The 21,809-nt window shown below is 32.4% G+C and overlaps 1 protein-coding gene and 1 pseudogene across 2 annotated transcripts; both read left to right on the top strand.

The window, feature by feature from the left end:
- The first annotated feature begins 4,150 nt into the window (after positions 1-4,150).
- On the top strand, positions 4,151-12,057 carry LOC308658870 (olfactory receptor 6C2-like; annotated as a pseudogene). The gene is made up of 2 exons: positions 4,151-4,386; positions 11,354-12,057. The product of its transcript is annotated as an olfactory receptor 6C2-like (transcript).
- A 7,956-nt stretch (positions 12,058-20,013) lies between these two features.
- Positions 20,014-20,949, top strand: LOC308658856 (olfactory receptor 6C2-like; the record flags this gene model as incomplete). Its single annotated transcript, XM_081311771.1, has 1 exon — positions 20,014-20,949. One exon carries the CDS (start codon positions 20,014-20,016, stop codon positions 20,947-20,949), a length of 936 nt encoding a protein of 311 aa, XP_081167897.1.
- Between the last annotated feature and the right edge of the window lie 860 nt (positions 20,950-21,809).

The following is a 21,809-nucleotide window of genomic DNA, read 5'->3' as shown; positions in this document are numbered from 1 at the left end:
GGGACATGAAGTTTGATGAACAAGATTGTTGAATTTCTCAAAGTCTGCTGGCAAGTTAACTTTTTCACAACGCTCTTGCTCATCCACATCCAGTGTCATCTTCTCAACAAGCCTCTTTTAAGATCACATCATTTCACAATATGCAGATTAATAGCTTTCAAAATTTTAAATCCTTGCTTCATTTTCAAATTTGAAGACCAAAAAATAAGATAAAAGAAAATAAAATAGATATAAACTTCTTGTCATTTTTTACATTTTCAGGGACAACAGAACATATAATCATCACTACTGTTTCTTCCAATCCAAAATGTCCAAATGAATCATTCATTAATTCAACTAATAAATATATATTTGGTACTTTCTTTAGTGTAGGTATTGTTCTAGGTCCTACAAACAGAGGACAAAAAAATCAGAATAAAAATAATCCTCTTATGCACACTCAGAAATAAAAACAAGAAATGGAACAAGCAAGCTAAGTGATTATAAGATGAAGAATGGATGAAGAAAATGTGGTATAAATACACATTAGAATACTTCCCAGACATAAAATAAAAATCTTGTTATTTGCAAGAACATAGATGAAAGTAGAAACAATTGCATTAAGAGAAATAGAATATCTAAGCATTCCATGATGCCTAGAAGGTAACGTGAGCAAGGTTCAGAAGCACAGCCATTCCCATTTCCAATTTATTACACATATATATTTATTATTTTATGTATCATTTTGTTGGTTTTATTGTATGTATTTAAAGTAAACAACATGATAAACATGATAAAATGATTACTACAATCAAGAAAATTAATATACCCATCATCTCAAACAGTCTTTGTCTTGTATATAGTAAAAGCACCTGATATCTATTCTTAATGTTTGGCTAATTTCTCTCCCACCTCCAAAGCCACATGTCCCTTCATTTTTTTCTCATGGTGCTTTCTTTTAGAAATATTATTTTCCATAACCCTTCAATGGATACACTAATTAGCATACTTTGATCAGTCCTCATTGTACACATATATCAAAACATATTGCATGCCATTACTGCATACAATTAGGGTTTGTCAAATTAATACTAATAAAAATATATTTATTGTATGTGAGCTTTAAAAATATTCTTATACTTAGTGGTATTTTAAGAAATTTGCTTAACAATATTTTCATGCATTCTATTATATTTCTATTCCTGGGGGAATAATAAAATCAATTGTATGAAAGAATAAATTTCATGTTGTGAAGATCTTTCAGTGGATTTGAAGTCACAGAAATGCTGGGGTACTAGATTTTAACATAACTTACAATATCAGATAAGTTAGTGTACAAAAAGATTAACATTACTGCTTTCTTTTAGAATGCTCACAGTTGAATCTTGGCATGTTTGTTGAAATTATTTATTTGTTTTGTCTGAAGAATTTTTATGTTTTGTGTAATAAGAATAACATTCTGAGAAAGTAAAGCTGAGTAATATTTTAAAATCTTTATGTATAATTTATTGTTTGCATAAAAATTGGTAAAGCAGAAAAAGAGATCTTTTAGCTACCTTGTGTGCTAACAATTAATTAAAGAAAACTGGACTAGGTTTTGTTTTTAATGAGATTCTTAAAGTTGTCTTACAAGTCTCTTTTAATGATCCACATGCTTTCTCCTGTCTCTAAAGTCCATGTTCCCCACTGTTACTAAGGTAGGTTTGATTGTTTTTCCCCAAGTTCATTACACAAATGATTCATTAGTGGTTTTTGAATCTGGGTCACAGAGGAATTTTTTTCATTAATTTGTTGCAGATTTTGCAAATAAAATAAATATCTAGCTTCAAATTGGAAGACCCTTTCTCTGAGCAAAAGAGTTCTGAACACCAATTATTCTAAAGGTAACAAGAGTTCTCTTGAACAGATTTTCAGTGATAGTGAAAAATAATAAAAAAATAATTTCCTGGGCTTATGATAGAACTATATCTATTTTAAGAAAGTTGGTGCAATTGATAAAAGAGAAAATCCAAGAAAATCATGTATTCCCAGGATAGTATTAGTGTTGAAGTGACCAAATTCAATCAGTAGTTGCTAAAAATCATACAAGTTTATTCTCAACATTTTCAAGTTGTGTCTGTAAAAATACATGTAAACAACTAATAGAAGAAGGTTATGATTAATTGCCAGAAGGGTAAGTATAATAAATTCTGTCATTTGTATCATTTTCTTTTTTAAGAATTGGGTCATATGTGACTCTAATAAATAAATCTTTCTTGATTTCATTAAAATTTAGAAATGTAAATTAATGTGGTATTAACTAAACAGTATTTTAGAGTGCTTTAATCTTGTGTATTGTACAGATATTTATAAGATTATATCAGGCAACAATAAAAAGGTAGCATAATTTGTGTCATGTGAAAAGTAGTAACATCTCCAACAAAAATTTCTGGAAACTAAAAACTAGAAACTAATGGCTTGATATGCACATTTCCGGTAAAACTGGATACTATGGGACAGAGATAAAATGGAGAAAAGCAGAACATTGAAGAGAAGATTACTCCACATAATCCATGTGAAGTGTTTATTTCAATGTCTAGTCTGTAGTAAAGTTTTAATAATTAGAACATACTAATTTGACTATAAAGAATACAAGGTGAGAAGTAAAAAGGGGTGTGGAAAATCATGATTTTTCACTTCGGTCGTGTTTGGGGAACATCTAATTATACGATTGAGATCATAAAGAGTAATAACTTTTTAGAGCTGAGAAATTCAGGATAATGATCTATCAGAAAGAAATAATGAAGCACTAAGAACTATCAACATAAGAGACACCAGCAAGAAAATAAATGTCTAAAAATGACAAAGCAAAAAGGTGACAGGTTCAATATGTATGTAACCATCAGCAAGTTAACAGAGGCTACTAGAAATAATATGTAGTTTAAAATACTTCTGAGCTGGGAAGGGTGGCACATTCCTATAATCTCAGCAGCTGGAGAGGCTGGGATAGGAGGATCACAAGCTCAAGTCCAGCCTGGGCAATTTGTTAGACCCTGTCTCAAAATTAGGAAAAGCAAATAAAGAAAACACACATTATAACATTATAGTAGAAATTTCCTAAATTTCAACAGAAGAAGGGAAGTATTTGATAAACTGTCATGTAATTCATATATTTAAAAACATGGGGGCAAAACAGGATTTCAGTATTAAAAAAATTGAATGTATGGTAACCAACAAAAGGAAAATAATTATGAACCAGGGCACTGAAGTAGTTAAATTATATTTATTACTCATTATTAGACAGGTACATTAATAATATTTTATATAATATACTATCACACAGTATATGGATGAAGAGTAATATTTTATTTTCCATTTTACTCTAAGAAACTGACACAGTGAAATTAAATCATGGTTTAAGAAATATGTAATAGTTTAAAACTGATATATTTTGGACTTTGGGATACTAATACAGTATTTTGGGCTGTGCTTCACACTTATAGACATTAAAAAATTAAAAAATGTGATTTTTATCAGGTATATATTCCATACTTAAGTTATATTATCATCTTTTACAAAAAATTCATCCTCAAAATACTCTTTCTTATGTACCGCAATAGGAAAGGAGTATTTTAAATAGAAAATGATAAGGAAAAATCAGGGGAATAAGTAAGGGAGTAGTTGTTTACAGAAAACACATGTGTACTTGACATCCTCAGCCACAGAAGGAGAGCCTGTATAATTAACTGTCTGTGTGATATAATTGTATTAATAACAAGACTTCAAGCAAACAAAAATATGAAAAAGAAAGTTTAAGGTTCAGCTTTCCTGTTCACAGTATGAATAAGGAAAATCAATCTCAGAAAACACTAGTAGTCAAGTCTAACTGTTTGGGAAAATTAAATCTGAGATTCAGGTAAAATAAAACATAAGAACAGAATGCAATAATAAGGAAGCAACCATAACATTTTAGAATTGGTATAGATAATGCAATTTGATTTTTTTAATTTACCCTGAAACGACCAAAAATATATGATTATAGAACCTATGCTAGCAGTGAATGACAATATTTGTAAACAAAATAGTTAAATACATGTGAATGGGTTTTCCAGGTTCTTCCTCTGTGAATTACTATCCTACACAAACATCTCTGAATTTGAAATGCAAATTAAGTAGAAGTCAGGATCCACTTATGAGAAATCACACAATAACAACATTTATCCTGCTGGGACTGACAGATGACCCACAACTGAAGGTCGTGATTTTCATCTTTCTCTTTCTCACCTACATGCTGAGTATAACTGGGAACCTGGCAATCATCTCCCTCACCTTGCTGGATGCACGCCTCAAAACTGCCATGTACTTTTTCCTACAAAACTTCTCCTTCTTAGAAATCTCATTCACAACTGCTTGTATTCCCAGATACTTGTACAGCTTATCAACAGGGGATAAGACCATCACATATAACAGTTGTGCCATTCAGATATTTTTCACTGATCTCTTTGGTGTAACAGAATTTTTTCTCCTCGCCACCATGTCCTATGACTGATACATAGCTATCTGCAAACCTCTACACTATGTGACCATCATGAACACCAGGATCTGCAGAAGACTCATCCTTTGTTGCTGGACAGCTGCTTTGTTGGTCATACTCCCACCACTTAGCATGGGCCTGAATCTGGATTTCTGCAACTCTAATGTTATTGACCATTTTGCCTGTGATGCAGAACCCATCCTAAAAATCTCATGCACAGAAACATGGCTCATTGAGCAGATGGTTATAATTTGTTCTGTGTTAACTTTATTCATGACTCTCATATGTGTAGTTCTATCCTATGTATACATCATTATAACTATTTTGCAACTCCCTTCTGCCCAAGAAAGGAAAAGGGCATTTTCTACCTGTTCTTCCCATATGATTGTGGTCTCCATAACTTATGGGAGCTGTATCTTCATTTATGTTAAGCCTGCAGCAAAAGATTCAGTGGCTATTAACAAGGGAGTGACAGTCCTTGTTACGTCCATCAGTCCCATGTTGAACCCTTTCATTTACACACTGAGGAACAAGCAAGTAAAACAGGCCTTCAAGGACTCAGTCAAAAGAATTGCATTGTTCTTAAATAAGTAAGGGAATTTGCTAGTGTAAAAGTACTCTAAGTGTACTGAAAAGATTGTGGATCTCTAAATATGTATCTGACTTTTTACATCATTCCTTTCCTTGCAAGGAAAGAGTTTCAGAATAAGTTTTCTCAAAAAGAAAACCTACTTCCAGGCAACTAAAGGACTTCACATAATAGAAAATCTGAAAAGAAACTGCAAAAAAAAAAAAAGAATCAATGCATTCACCACATATTTGGGATTGAGTAATTTTGTTGATAAAATTTCTCAATTCTAATATTTTTATTTATATATGACAGCAGAATGCATTACAATTCTTATTACACATATAGAACACAATTTTTCATATCTCTGGTTGTATACGTAGTATATTCACACGAATTCATGTCTTCATACCTATACTTTGGATAATAATGTTCCTCACTTTCCACCATCATTTATAACCCCATGTGCTCTCCCTTCCCATTCAACCCCTCTGCGCTATCTAGAGTTTGACTATTCCTCCCATGCCCCTGTTCCCTACCCAAGTATGAATCTGCCTCCTTCAAAGAAAACTTTAGCATTTGGGTTTTGGGGATTGGCTAACTTCACTTAGAATTATCTGCTCTAACTCCATCCATTTACCTGTGAATTTCATGATTTTATTCTCTTTTATTTTAATATTGTATTGTGTATAAATCTCACATTTTTTAATCCATTCGTCTATTGAAGGGCATCTAGGTTGCTTCTACAGTTTAGCTATTGTGAATTGTACTGCTATAAACATTGATGTGGCTGTGTCCCTGTAGTATGCTCTTTTTAAGTCCTTAGGGTATAGACTGAGGAGAGGGATAGCTGGGTTAAACAGTGGTTGCATTCCCAATTTTCCAAGGAATCTCCATAGTGCTTTCCATGATGGCTGCATCAATTTGCAGTCCACCAGCAGTGTATGAATGTACCTTTTTCCCCACATCCTCACCAACTTTTATTGTTATCTGTATGCATATTAGCTGCAATTCTGACTGGAGTGAGATGAAATCTTAGAGTGGTTTTGATTTGCATTTCTCTAATGCTAGTGATGACGAACATTTTTTAATATATTCATTTATTGCTTGTAGATCATCTTCTGAGAAGTGTCTTTTCTGGCCCTTGGCTCATTTATTCATTGGTTTATCTGATTTTTTGTGTTTAGATTTTGAGTTCTTTATATACTCTAGAGATTAGTGCTCTATCACATTTGTGAGGGGTAAAGATTTGCTCCCAAGATGTAGGCTCTCTATTCATCTCACAAATTGTTTCTTTTGTTGAAAAGAAATTTTTTAGTTTGAGTCCATCCCTTTTATTGACTCCTGATTTTAATTCTTGTGCCACAGGACTCTTATCAAGGAAGTTGGGGCCTACATGATGGAGAATAGGGCCTACATTTTCTTCTATTAGACATGGGGTCTCTGGTTGTATTCCTAAGTCCTTGATCCATTTTGAGTTGGGTTTTGTGCCTGGTGAGAGAGAGGGGTTTATTTTCATTTTATTGCATATTGATTTCCAGTTTTCCTAGCACCATTTGTTGAAGAGGCTATCTTTTCTCCAATGCATGTTCTTGGCAACTTTGTCTAATATAAGATAATTGTAGTTCTGTGAGTCAATTTCTGTGCCCTCTATTCTGTACCATTAGTTTGCCAGTCTATTTTGTTGCCAATACCATGCTGTTATGTTACTATTGCTCTATAAGTTCTGGTATAGTGATGCCACCTGCTTCACTCTTCTTGCTAAGGATTGCTTTAGCTTTTCTGGGTCTCTTATTTTTGTATATAAATTTCATGATGGATTTTTCTATTTCTATGAGGAATGTCATTGGGATTTTGATTGGAATTGCATTAAATCTGTATACTGCTTTTGTAAGTATGGTCATTATGTTAATATTAATTCTGCCTATCCAAGAGCAAAGTAGATCTTTCCATCTTCTAAAATCTTTGATTTCTTTATTTGGGGTTCTGTAATTTTCATTATATAGATCTTTCACCTCTTTCATTAAATTTATCCCAAGTATTTTATTTTATTTTATTTAGGCTATTGAAAATGGTGTTGTTTTCCTCATTTCTCTTTTGAAGGTTTTGTCAGGGATATGCAGAAATGCCTTTGATTTATGGGTGTTGATTTTATTTAAAATTCTAATATTGAAAGCCTTTTCTAAAGCAAGGCACCATTTCAGGCAGTGGAGATAAAATAAATAGAAAACCCTCTAATTTCCTGTCCTTTTGAATCTAGTGTTTTAATGGATTTATGGATCCAATGAATTAAAAACATGATAAAACATCTTACATGTAAATTATCAACACAAAATAACAACTAAAAAACAGATGCATTTCAATGTTTAATAAACATCTGTATAAATGTTCATGTCAACATGGAAACTGAATTATAAAACATGAAATTCCACAAGTTTGAATACTCTGAAAATACAGGGCAAATGAACTAAGTTTAATAGAATTTACATGAAGTAAGATGCTAAAAATTCTGTTTCTAATTTTTATTTAGTTTTGATGGATCTTTATTTTATTTATCTTATTGGTGCTGAGGATTGAACCCAGTGCTTCACACATGATACGCAAGTGCTCTACCACTTAACTACAACCCCAGGCCCGAAAATTCTTGAATAACTTGTATTTGCAAGGCAAATATTTACATGTCTATATATTTATTTGGTTTTATGATTTATCTATAATCATATTAAACTTTTAGTAAAATAACAGAAATCTCATCATTTTATAAAGAATAATTCTATTGAATCACAAGAAAGAGTTTGTTGTTCCTTTCTACCTGTAGGGAGTGGGTACAATGTTTTACATTATTCAAACAAAGAGTTATTTTCTTCAAAATACAAAAACAACGTTTTCTAGGGCAGTCTAATTAAGAATAAGTGGAGAGAAGACTGAAATAAATAAAATCAGAAATGAAAAAGGAAACATTATAACAGATACCTCAGGATAAAAATCATAATGAACTGTTACGAAGAATTATATGCCACCAAAATGGAATAGCTTAGAGGAACTGGACAGATTCCTAGAAGTATGTACCCTACCAATGCTGAATCAAGAATAGCCTGAACAAACTAATTACAATTAGATGGAAGTAGTAGTCAAAAAGTCCCTAAAATAAGAAAAGCCCAAGATAAAATGATTTGGAAGATGAATTTGACAAAAACTTATGGAAGAATTAATACCAATTTTTCAACTCTTTGAAAAAAAATACATACAGGGAACACCTACAAAATCATTTTCTGAGATATCACTCTGAATCAAAAGCCATAATATATCAAGTACTTTGACCACAATAGAAATTCAGGATCTGAATGTAAAAGTAACCCAACAAATAAGTTTGTAAAAGAGAATCTGTTACTGAAAATTTTGTTATGAATATATTAAGAAAATGAATATAAATTTGTAAGAATATCTGAATGTAGGGATCATGACATGTTTGGGGAAAGAGAGAAGTAAGGATAAATAATATAAAATTTAGAAAACAATATATTTTCATTTATTCAGAAAAAGACTGCAAAATTCTGCTTAAGAACTTATTTTATGTGTAAATGATATTGACCTTTTAAACAGTCTAATCATAGACTAATGCCAACATAATGTATAATTACTTATTATCTTAGAAAAATTAATGAAGAAATATTTCCATTAAAATGTAAAAATAAAATTATTTATTTAGGTGATTAAGGATTTTGTGTTATTATTTATCTGACAAAAATTTCAAGAAATTTATTTTGAGATAATAATGAACATTCTGGGCTGGGGTTGTGGCTTATTGGCAGAGTTCTTACCCAGCAAGTGTGAGGCACTTAGCTCAATTCTCAGTACCACATATCAATAAATAAAATAAAGGTCCATTGATAACTAAAATATTTTTTTAAAAAATAATGAACAATCTGACAGTTTTCTTTTGAATAATAAATAAAGCTCTTTCACTTTTAAGCATTTATTCCAATTCAGAATGATTAATTTTATGAGTACAAAATACATGGCTGTATGCAATCTCAGAATGGCAGTGTATAAGCATCTATTTTGAAAAAAAAAAAGTTAATTCAAATAGTTAATTTGATGGGTAAATTACTGGGAAATTATAATGACTTTAGTGGGATAGGTGCCATTGAGTTACTAAAAAAAATGTGTTATGACTGAAGTAGCACAGGGAAGAAACTGATAACTCTGACTTGAAATGAGGAAATAGGTACTTAAGAAAAGTGATATTTTGAGAGGGCTCAGAAAAACTAATATATGAAGTATTTCACAATAAATGATAGCTAACCAAGTAATTTATGTTGAACAGTCTTGCTTTACATGTAGATCTGACACATAGGTCAGACAAATAATATCTGAAAACAAAACAGAATTAGTATTCTTCTTCTTCACAGCGATTCACAAATCACTTAGAATTTGCTTTAGAGATATACCAAGTTGATTAGAGAAAGTTTGGGGAGTTTGAAAACATCAAATAATATGTTTCATTATTAATTTAAAAAAAACCATTGAGATTATCACATTTTTTTAAATCATGATAAAATTCATTTAGAAATGTAATCTCTTTTATCTAAAAATTAAGTGATTTATTATTTTAGAGCATATGCCTATATACATAGATATACACATATATACAAATACACACATAAAACATTTAAATACACACTTCAAAGGTAAATAGTTCTCAAATGTAATACAAATACACACATAAAACATTTAAATACACACTTCAAAGGTAAATAGTTCTCAAATGTAAACATGAAATATTTTTAAAACCATTGTGAATAAGATAAAACCTAAGTGACAGAGTTAAAACTGATAAATAATCTGTAGCAAACTGTCTCTGAATGTTACATGTAGATTTAACAGAAGTCAGAAATCAACAATGCTAACAATACTGTAACAATTTTCATTCTACTGGAACTGACAGATGACCCAAAACTGCAGGTTCAGATTTTAATCTTTCTATTTCATTTTTTTTTCCTTGAACAAGCCAGTGTTCATTTTTAATAAATTTAGAATGATTAACTCAAGCCTATAAACAAAAGTAGGGAGGGGGCATATTCATGAAGAATTTCCAAAGGACCCTTGAACATGAAGACTTCTTATTAACACTGTCTTTATCTATGAATAAGCCTACTGCCTGCCACCCCTCCCTGCCTCTGCCCCTGAGTATCCAACTGTAGCAGCAGGATCTGAGGCAACAACAGGTCCAAACGTTTCTGGGCAAGTCTCAGAGAAACTTCCTGGAGAGAATAAGCCACAGCAATGGTGCTCTTCTGATCTTCAGGAGAGAAGCAGTGGGCTCTCCATTACTACTTGAACACTTCAATCCTGGCATTTTGAAATGCAGTTGTTTCTATGGCACATTTAGAATATGCATTTTTAATATGCTATAGGTCTTTGTCCATGGAAGGTACCTAAGAGGGGGAGGTATTTGTTTTATATTTTCAATAGGATGAAGAGTTAAAGGAAAAACATTTGCTTGAAGAATTTTTAAAGGTATTGTTGGGTGGGGGTTAATTCTGTAAGAGTAAAGGGACAAAGTAAATCATTGAGGATCAGTCTAAGTGTTTCATGTCATTTTTTAAACCCATTACAAACTGCATTAATCTATGGACCATTTTATTGTATGTAGTATTACCTCAGTTATGCTATATCTTTGGTTGTTTATAGGCTGTGTAGTCTTTGAAAGTTTTGGTCCTGGACAGTAGGTTTTAGCTCAAACATTGGATTCTGTGCCCATTCCAACCATAGCCTAGTGCAACATTGTAACTGTTGAAGGAGGCGAACTGTCCTCAAGAGAAGGGATGTGTTATGTTGGAAACTGCTTAATTTTATTCCCATCTTATGTACTCATTGAATGTTCATTTACTTATAAAGTTAATTGTCTCTTCATTTCTGTTTTCTGCCATTTTATAGATGCAGAAATTGAGGCCAGGAAAATTACACTGTTTCAAAGTGTTACCAAAAGTAAGTCAGAATCAGAATCTAGGTTTTCCTGATGGCTCTGTCTAATAATCAATGTACTCAGAGCCAATTATTCAGTTGACAAATGTATCCCATTTATTTGTTTCCTTTTAGCTATTCAGCTTGAGCAACCTACTTTCATTTTACTCTCATAAATGTATTTCTTACCTACGTGTTAAGCATAAGTAGAAATATGACTATTATCTCTATCATCTTAGTGAATCATTGCCTTAAAATAGCCATCTACTATTTCCTACAAAATTTTGCTTTCTTGGAGATCTCATTGACTTCTCCATGTATCCCAGATACTTATGTAACATAGCAACAGGTGACAAGATGATTACCTACAATGCCTGTGTCAGTCAAGTATTTTTTACTGACCTCTGGTGTAACTGATTTTTTTCTCCTGGCTGCCATGTCCTATGATCCCTATGTGGACATCTGCAAGCCCATGCATTATGTGACTATCATGAGTACTAGAGCCTGCAGGAGACTTGTCTTTTGTTGTTGAGTAGCTGGTCTGTTTCTTTTAATCCCTCCAATCAGCCTAGGCCTAAATCTGGAGTTTTGTGATTTCAGTGTCATTGATCATTTTCTTCATGATGCATTTCCCTCTGAAAATCTCTTGCACAAATACTTGGTTTATGGAACAGACCATTATCATCTCTGCTGTACTGACCCTCATTATGACACTCATGTGTGTAGTTCTGTCCTACAATTACATCATCAAGACAATTTTAAGATTCCCTTCTGCCCAGCAATAGAAAAAAGCCTCTTCTACCTATTCTTCCCACATGATTGTGCTTTGCCTCACATATGGCAGCTGCACCTTCATCTACATTAAACCTTCAGCAAAGTACTCAGTGGCCATTAATAAGGGGGTGACTCTCCTCAATACTCCCATCGCTCCCATGATGAACCCCCCTTCAATTACACACTAAGGAACAAGCAAGTACAACAGGCCTTCAAGGACTCAGTCAAAAGAATTTTTATATTTTTCAAGAAATAAGGGACATGAAGTTGATGAACAAGTTTGCTGAATTTCCCAAAGTCTGCTGGAAAGTAACCTCTTGCTCATCCTCATCCAGTGGCATCTTCTCCAAAAGCCTCTTTTAAGATCACTTCATTTCATAATAGGCATATTAATAGCTTTCAAAATTTTAAATTCTTGCTTCATTTTTAAATTTGAAGACCAAAAAATAAGAAAAAAGAAAATAAAATAGATATAAACATCTTGTCATTTTTTAATTTTTAGGGACAACAGAACAAATAATCATCACCACTGTTTCTTACAATCCAAAATGTCCAAATCATCCATTCATTAATTCACCTAATAAATATGTATTTGGTACTTTCTTTAGGGTAGGTACTGTTCTAGGTCCTACAAACAGAGGACAAAAAAAATCAGAATAAAAAAAATCCTCTTATGCACACTCAGAAATAAAACAAGAAATGGAACAAGCAAGCTAAGTGATTATCAGCTGAATAATGGATGAAGAAAATATGGTATATATACACATTGGAAAAGTCCCCAGACATAAAATAAAACTCTGTTATTTGTAATAACATAGATGAAAGTAGAAACAATTGCATTAGGAGAAATAAGCTGGTGCAGTGGTGCATGCCTATAATCCCGGTGACTCAGGAGGCTGAAGGAGGAGGATCATAAGTTTGAGAACTGTTTCAGTACTTTTGAGACCCTCAGGAATTTAGAGAGACCATGTCTCCAAAATATAAAATAAAAATGGCAGGAGAAGTGGCTCAGTGGTTAAGTGCTCCTACTTCAATCCTTAGTCCAAAAGAAGAGAGATACAAACAGAAATAAGCCAGGAACAGACAGACAAGTACTTTATGTGTGAAATATAAAAAAGTACATCTCATTGAAGTTGTGTGTAGAGTGGCAGTTGCAAGAGGCTGGGGGAGTAGAATGGGGAAAGGTAAATTGATGAGTAGTAAGTTACAGATAGGAGTAAGAAGTTCTGCTGTGCTACTGCCTGGAAGAATGACTTCAGATAACATTAATATATCAGATATTACAAAAAGCTAGAAGAAAGGATCTTGAATATTTCAGTCATAAAGAAATGATAAATGTTTGCAAATACAGATTATTTTCACCCTGATTAGAATATTATACAATGTATACATGTATTGTAGACTCATGTTGTAACCCATAAATATGTATCCTTTTTATGTTTTTATGTGTTAGTTTATAAAGTAAATTTAAATAATAAAATCAAAAAGCTTAGATTGCACCAAAATTAGTGTTTTTGTCATGAAAGGGAATTACAAACCTTTCAATTTGAGAAAAAACTCTACAATACTAAAAGTTGAATATTGTGAGATTTTAAATTGTATCAAATTAATAAAGCCAAAATTTTAAATAGGATAGGCTTTTCTCAATAAAAAAGGAATAAGGTTAAAAATGCTATTTTGAGAAATTTGAATGTTTTTGTAGTACAAAAAATTATGCTAGATATAGATAGCTATATTAATATATCTACCCAAAATGTTAGTGAAATATGCAAACACACACAGAAAAAAATAAAGTAAAAAGAAATCTAGTAAATAAAAGCAGCCAAATATATAGTATCTTTAAAATTTAGATAATTTTCTAAAAGGAATATGAAAAGCTATAAATACAGTACTACGTCTTTAGGACATAAACAGCAGTATAATATAAGAGTATAAATTGTTTATCAGATTCCCCCACAAAAAACTCATGTTGCTCATCATCTGAAACTATTTCCCATCCCAATGGCATTTGAATTTACATTTTTCTAATTTTTTTGTCCCTCATCTTTTCCAGATGATGTTTGTATGTCAAAAAAAAATTCCTCATTTTTTATGCCTCTGTTCTCAAAATAAAATTTAATCCTTCTAAGAAATTTTTCCTGTCCAATTAAAATCCTACATGCTCAAACCCCAAAGAGTCACCATGCAGAAACATCCTGTATCTCTGCTATTATAACATTTTCTCTCTGTCTATATCGTTTAGTAGACTGTCAGTACTGAAATAAAAATTTTGTCAGTTTAGTTTTTGTCCTTGAGTCTGAATAATTTCAAATATCTTGAAAGTACACCTTTCTCAGCAATAAAAATGACACAAGAAATACTTGGATCATTATAACAGAAAATAAAAAAGAAAAAATAACTCCAACAAGAGGAATTGAATGTATCAGTGTTGAAACCAAAGTTGAATTTATGCTATATTGATTATAACATAAATATGCTTCCTGCATTTCATTTTTGATTGCTGCTTTCAGTGAATATAGAGTTCCAATTTATTATACATATATTTATTATTTTATATATCATTTTCCTGATATTATTGTATGTATCTAAAGTAAACAATATGATATACATGATGAAATGATTACTACAATTAAGAAAATTAATATACCCATCATCTCAAATAGTCTTTGTTTTGTGTATAGTAAAAGCACTTGATATCACTTATTGATTTTTTAGTATAAAATAAAATATTATTAATTATAGTCCTCCTGATGTAAACTGTCTCTAAATTCATTCATTTTGCATAACTGCGAGTTTGTACCCTTTGACCTACATTGCATAGACTGGTTGAATATCATACATTTTATTTTCCTAACAGATGCATCCATATTCTACCTACTTAGTTGCATGTTCTCTAGTAAGATATAAAATCAGAGATTCTGGGGTTTTTAAAAAGAGTCAAAACTTTTCAAAAGAGTTAACTCTTTGAAAACTTAACTTTGAGGTAATAGTATCTAAATAGAGATCCTGTCATCATTCCACTAGCCATGAGATTTTTACCAACTCACCCTACTTCAGTCATTTCCTTTTGATTGAAGCACTTAATCCATTTTTTTAAGAAAACAGCTATATTAGTAAATCAAATACCATAGAGTACACCTTAAAACATAGTAACAAGTAATGAAAATACCTTTATTAATATGTGACTTATATACATATAAGTATATGAAGTATAGATTATAATTGTACAATTAAATATAGAATCAAATTATTTTATTATATTTACAAAGTTGTGCATACCTCACCATAATCTAACTTTGGAACATTTCTATCATCCCAAAAGGAACCCTCTTATCCTCAGCCATCACTTTTCATCTATCTCTTTCCATATTTCTTCACAGCCTGAAACAGCAAATATACTTTCTTCACTTACTGGTCAAAGAACACAGAATTTCAGTTAGGAGATGTGTTGTTTATCAGGGTGAATATATTGAATAACAGTATATTGTATATTACAAAAGAGTTGAAAATAAGTTCAAATCTCTAAGCAGGAAAACATGGGAGGTGATGGATGGAAGCACATGGCCACCAAATGATGGAGGCAGGAGACAGGAAGCAAACCTTGGATCAGCAAGCTTTCCTCTATTCTGCAGCAAAGTCCATTGATCAGGCTCAGAAGGGCTCATTTTCTGAGTACAGGAAATGGCTCTCTGGGTTACAGAAGAAGTTTGGGTTTTATAGTTTACAATGAGGGTGACTTAATCAATGGAGACTGCAGATGTGCAGTTTGGACAGTCAGGGACCTAGTTGTGCAGGTTAAAATTTTAACTCGGGAAGGCAATTGTAAAAAGTTTTAAACTTCTTGTCACTGGAAAATGCTCCCAACTCAATTGTTCACTGCTTATCCCTGGAATCTACCTAGAGCTTACCTAGAGCTTCACTATTTGCTTTTCTCTTTCCAAGACTCACTGCAATGGGAAAGTGTAAAAGTCCAGGGCCCAGCATTTTGGAATTTGCCTCCTTCCTTCAGGACCATTGTGGTTGGGAAAGGGTGAAGGTTTACTTTGGGTGGAGATGCTGGTGATGAACCTGGAAAGGATGAAAGTTTACTTTTTCCCTCAAGGCCTGTTCTTAATGTTTGGCTAATTTATTTTCCTCCTCCCAAGCTATACTGTCCCTTCATTTTTTTCTTGGGGTGCTGTCTTGTGGGGAGAAATATTATTTTCCATAACCCTTCAATGGATACACTATTTAGCATACTTTGATCAGAAATCATCTTACGCATATATCAAAATATGTTGCATGCCATACTACATACAATTATGGTTTGTCAAATTAATACTAATAAAAATATATTTATTGTATATAAGCTTTAAAATATTCTTATACTTAGTGGTATTATAAGAAATTTGCTTAACAATATTTTGATGCCTTCTATTATATTTCTATTCCTGGGGGAATTATAAAATCAATTTTATGAAAGAATCAATTTCACGTTGTGAAGACCTTTCAGTGGATTTGAAGTCACAGAAATGCTGGGGTACTGTATTTTAACATAATTTAAAATATCAGATATGTTAGTGCATAAAAAGAAATTGACATTTCTGCTTTCTCTTAGAATGCTCACAGTTGAACGTAGGCATGTTTGCTGAACTTATTTATTTGTTTTGACTGAAGAATTTTTATGTTTTGTGTAATAAGAATAACATTCTGAGAAAGTAAAGCTGAGTAATATTTTAAAATCTTTATGTATAAATTATTTTTTGCATAAAAATTGGTAAAGCAGAAAAAGAGATCTTTTAGCTACTTTGTGTGCTAACAATTAATTAAAAGAAACTGGACTAGGTTTTGTTTTTAATGAGATTCTTAAAGTTGTCCTACAAGTCTCTTTTAATGATCCACATGCTTTCTCTTGTCTCTAAAGTCCATGATCCCATTGATACTATGGTAGGTTTGATTGTTTTTCCCCAAGTTCATTACACAAAAGATTCATTAGTGGTTTTTGAATTTGGGTCACAGAGGACTTTCTTTTTCATTAATTTGTTGCAGATTTTGCAAATAAAATAAATACCTAGCTTCAAATTGGAAAACCCTTTCTCTGAGCAAAAGAGTTCTGAACATCAATTATTCTAAAGGTAACAAGAGTTCCCTGAACACAAATTTCAGTGATAGTTAAAAATAAAAAATAATTTCCTGGGCTTATGATAGAACTGTATCTATTGTGAGAAAGTTGGTGTAATTGATAAAAGAGAAAATCCAAGAAAATCACATATTCCCAGGATAGTATTAGTGTGGAAGTGACCAAATTCAATCAGTAGTGGCTAAAAATTATCAAGTTTATTCTCAACATTTTCAAGTTGTGTCTGTAAAAATACATGTAAACAATTAATAGAGGAAGGTTATGATTAATTGCCAGAAGGGTAAGTAAAATAAATTCTGTCATTTGTTCAATTCCTTTTTGAGAATTAGGTCATATGTGACTCTAATAAATAAATCTTTCCTGATTTCATTAAAATTTAGAAATGTAAATTAATGTGGTATTAACTAAACAGTATTTTTATTTTTAATTTTTTTTATTGTTTGTCGTTCAAAACATTACTTGTTCTTAATATATCATATTGCACAGTTTGATTCAAGTGGGTTATGAACTCCCATTTTTACCCCGTATACAGATTGCTGTATCACATCAGTTACACTTCCATTGATTTACATATTGCCATTCTAGTGTCTGATGTATTCTGCTGTCTATCCTATTCTCTACTATCCCCTTCCCCTCTCCTCCCCTCCCCTCCCCATTTCTCTCTCTACCCCCTCTACTGTAAATCCTTTCTTCCACTTGTATTATTCTTCTCTTACCCCTCATTTCCTCTTATATGTAATTTTGTAAAACCCTGAGGATCACCTTCCATTTCCATGCGTTACCCTTCTCACTCCCTTTCCCTCCCACCTCTCATCCCTGTTTAATGTTAATCTTCTTCTCAAGCTCTTCGTCCCTACCCTGTCCTTGGTTACTCCCCTTATATCAAAGCAGTCATTTGGCATTTGTTTTTTAAGGATTGGCTAGCTTCACTTAGCATAATCTGCTCTAATGCCATCCATTTCCCTCCAAATTCTATGATTTTGTAATTTTTTAATGCAGAGTAAGACTCCATTGTGTATAAATGCCACATTTTTTTATCCATTCATCTATTGAAGGGCATCTAGATTGGTTCCACAATCTTGCTATCGTGAATTGTGCTGCTATGAACATCGATGTAGCTATGTCCCTGTAGCATGCTCTTATTAGGTCTTTAGGGAATAGACCGAGAAGGGGAATAGCTGGGTCAAATGGTGGTTCCATTCCCAGCTTTCCAAGAAATCTCCATACTGTTTAGAGTGCTTTATTCTTGTGTATTGTACAGATATTTATAAGATTATACCAGGCAACAATAAAAAGGTAGCATAATTTGTGTCATGTGAAAAGTAGTAACATCTCCCACAAAAATTTCTGAAACTAAAAACTAGAAACTATTGGCTTGATATGCACATTTCCAGTAAAATTGGATACTGTGGAAGAGAGATAAAATGGAGAAATACAGAGCATTGAAGAGAAGATTACTCCAGATAATCCAGGTGAAGTGTTTATTTCAGTGTCTAGTCTATAGTAAAGTTTTAATAATTAGAACATACTAATTTGATTATAAAGAATACAAGGTGAGAAGTAAAAAGGGATGTGGAAAATCATGATTTTCACTTTGGTTGTATTTGGGGTACATCTAATTATACGATTGAGATCATAAAGAGCAATAACTTTTTAGAGCTGAGAAATTCAGGAAAATAATCTATCAGAAATAAATAATGAAGCACTAAGAACTATCAACATAATAGACACCAGCAAGAAAATAAATGTCTAAAAATGACAAAGCAAAAAGGTGACAGGCTCAACATGTATGTAACAATAAGCAAGTTAACAGAGGCTACTAGAAATACTGGGTGGTTGAAAACACTTCTGAGCTGGGAAGGGTAGCACACTCCTATAATCTCAGCAACTGAAGAGGCTGGGATAGGAGAATCACAAGTTCAAGTCCAGCCTGGGCAATTTGTTAGAACCTGTCTCAAAATTAGGAAAAGCAAATAAAGAAAACACACATTATAACATTATAATAGAGATTTCCTAAACTTCAACAGAAGGGAGGTATTTGATAAACTGTCATGTAATTCATATATTTAAAAACATGGGGTCAAAACATGATTTCAGTATAATAATGATTGACTGGTAACCAACAAATGGAAAATAATTATGAACCAGGGCACTGAAGTAGTTAAGTTATATTTATTATTCATTATTAGACAGGTACTTTTATAAATATTTTATATAATATACTATCACATAGTATATGTATGAAGAGTAATATTTTATTTTCCATTTTACACTAATAAACTGAGTCACAGTGAAATTAAATCATGGTTTAAGAAATATGTAATAGTTTAAACCTGATATATTTTGGAATTTGGGATACTAATACAGTATTTTGGGCTGTGCTTCACACTTATAGACATTAAAAAATAAAAAAAAAAATTGTGATTTTTATCAGGTATATATTCCATACCTAACTTATATTATCACCATATACAATAAATTCATCCTGAAAATACTATTTCTTATGTACCGCAATAGTAAAGCAGTATTTTAAATAGAAAATGATGAGGAAAAAATCAGGGGAATAAGTAAGGAAGTAGTTGTTTACAGAAAACACATGTGTACTTGACATCCTCAGCCACAGAAGGAGAGCCTGTTATAATTAACTGTCTGTGTGATATAATTGTGTTAATAACAAGACTTCAAGAAAACATAAATATGAAAAAGAAAGTTTAAGGTTCAGCTTTGGGGTTCACAGTATGAGTAAGGAAAATCAATCTCAGAAAACACTAGTAGTCAAATCTAATTGTTTGGGAAAATTAAATCTGAGATTCAGGTAAAATAAAAGATAAGAACAGAATGCAATAATAAGGAAGCAACCATAACATTTTAGAATTGGTATAGATAATGCAATTTGATTTTTTTTAAATTTACCCTGAAATGACCAAAAATATATGATTATAGAACCTATGCTAGCAGTGAATGACAATATTTGTAAACAAAATAGTTAAATACATGTGAATGGGTTTTCCAGGTTCTTCCTCTGTGAATTACTATCCTACACAAACATCTCTGAATTTGAAATGCAAATTAAGTAGAAGTCAGGATCCACTTATGAGAAATCACACAATAACAACATTTATCCTGCTGGGACTGACAGATGACCCACAACTGAAGGTCGTGATTTTCATCTTTCTCTTTCTCACCTACATGCTGAGTATAACTGGGAACCTTGCAATCATCTCCCTCACCTTGCTGGATGCACGCCTCAAAACTGCCATGTACTTTTTCCTACAAAACTTCTCCTTCTTAGAAATCTCATTCACAACTGCTTGTATTCCCAGATACTTGTACAGCTTATCAACAGGGGATAAGACAATCACATATGACAGTTGTGCCATTCAGATATTTTTCACTGATCTCTTTGTTGTAACAGAATTTTTTCTCCTCGCCACCATGTCCTATGACCGATACATAGCTATCTGCAAACCTCTACACTATGTGACCATCATGAACACCAGGGTCTGCAGAAGACTCATCCTTTGTTGCTGGACAGCTGCTTTGTTGGTCATACTCACACCACTTAGCCTGGGCCTGAATCTGGAATTCTGCAACTCTAATATTATTGACCATTTTGTCTGTGATGCAGAACCCATCCTAAAAATCTCATGCACAGAAACATGGCTCATTGAGCAGATGGTTATAATTTGTGCTGTGTTAACTTTTATCATGACTCTCATATGTGTAGTTCTATCCTATGTATACATCATTATAACTATTCTGCAATTCCCTTCTGCCCAACAAAGGAAAAGGGCATTTTCTACCTGTTCTTCCCATATGATTGTGGTTTCCATAACCTATGGGAGTTGTATCTTCATCTATGTTAAGCCTGCAGCAAAAGATTCAGTGGCTATTAACAAGGGGGTGACAGTCCTTGTTACGTCCATCAGTCCCATGTTGAACCCATTCATTTACACACTGAGGAACAAGCAAGTAAAACAGGCCTTCAAGGATTCAGTCAAAAGAATTGCATTGTTCTTAAATAAGTAAGTGAATTTGCTATTGTAAAAGTATTATTCTAAGTGTACTGAAAAGATTGTTGATCTCTAAATATGTATCTTTGACTTTTTACATCATTCCTTTCCTTGCAAGGAAAGAGTTTCAGGATAAGTTTTCTCAAATAGAAAACCTACTTCCAGGCAACTAAAGGACTTCACATAATAGAAAATCTGAAAAGAAACTGCAAAAAAACCCCAGAATCAATGCATTCACCACATACTTGAGATTGAGTAATTGTGTTGATAGAATTTCCGAATTCTAATATTTTTTATTTATATATGACAGCAGAATGCATTACAATTCTTATTGCACATAGAGTACACAATTATTCATATCTCTGGTTGTACACATAGTATATTCACACGTATTCATGTATTCATACCTATACTTTGGATAATAATGTTCCTCACTTTCCACCATCATTTATAACCCCATGTGCTCTCCCTTCCCATTCAACCTGTCTGCGCTATCTAGAGTTCGTCTATTCCTCCCATGCCCCTGTTCCCTATCCAACTATGAATCTGCCTCCTTATATCAAAGAAAACATTCAGCTTTTGGGGTTTTGGGATTGGCTAACTTCACTTAGCATTATCATCTTTAACTCCATCCATTTACCTGCGAATTTCATGATTTTATTCTCTTTTATTGTAATATTGTATTGTGTATATATCTCACATTTTTTTAATCCATTCCTCTATTGAAGGGCATCTAGGTTGCTTCCACAGTTTAACTATTGTGAATTTTACTGCTATATACATTGATGTGGCTATGCCCCTATAGTATGCTCTTTTTAAGTCCTTAGGGTATAGACTGAGGAGAGGGATAGCTGGTTTAAACAGCGGTTCCATTCC

The sequence above is a fragment of the Spermophilus citellus genome, assembly GCF_964194105.1.
Source record: "Spermophilus citellus genome assembly, chromosome: 10".
Classification (NCBI taxonomy): Eukaryota; Metazoa; Chordata; class Mammalia; order Rodentia; family Sciuridae; genus Spermophilus; species Spermophilus citellus.
This window is presented reverse-complemented; position numbering and strand designations above follow the sequence as displayed.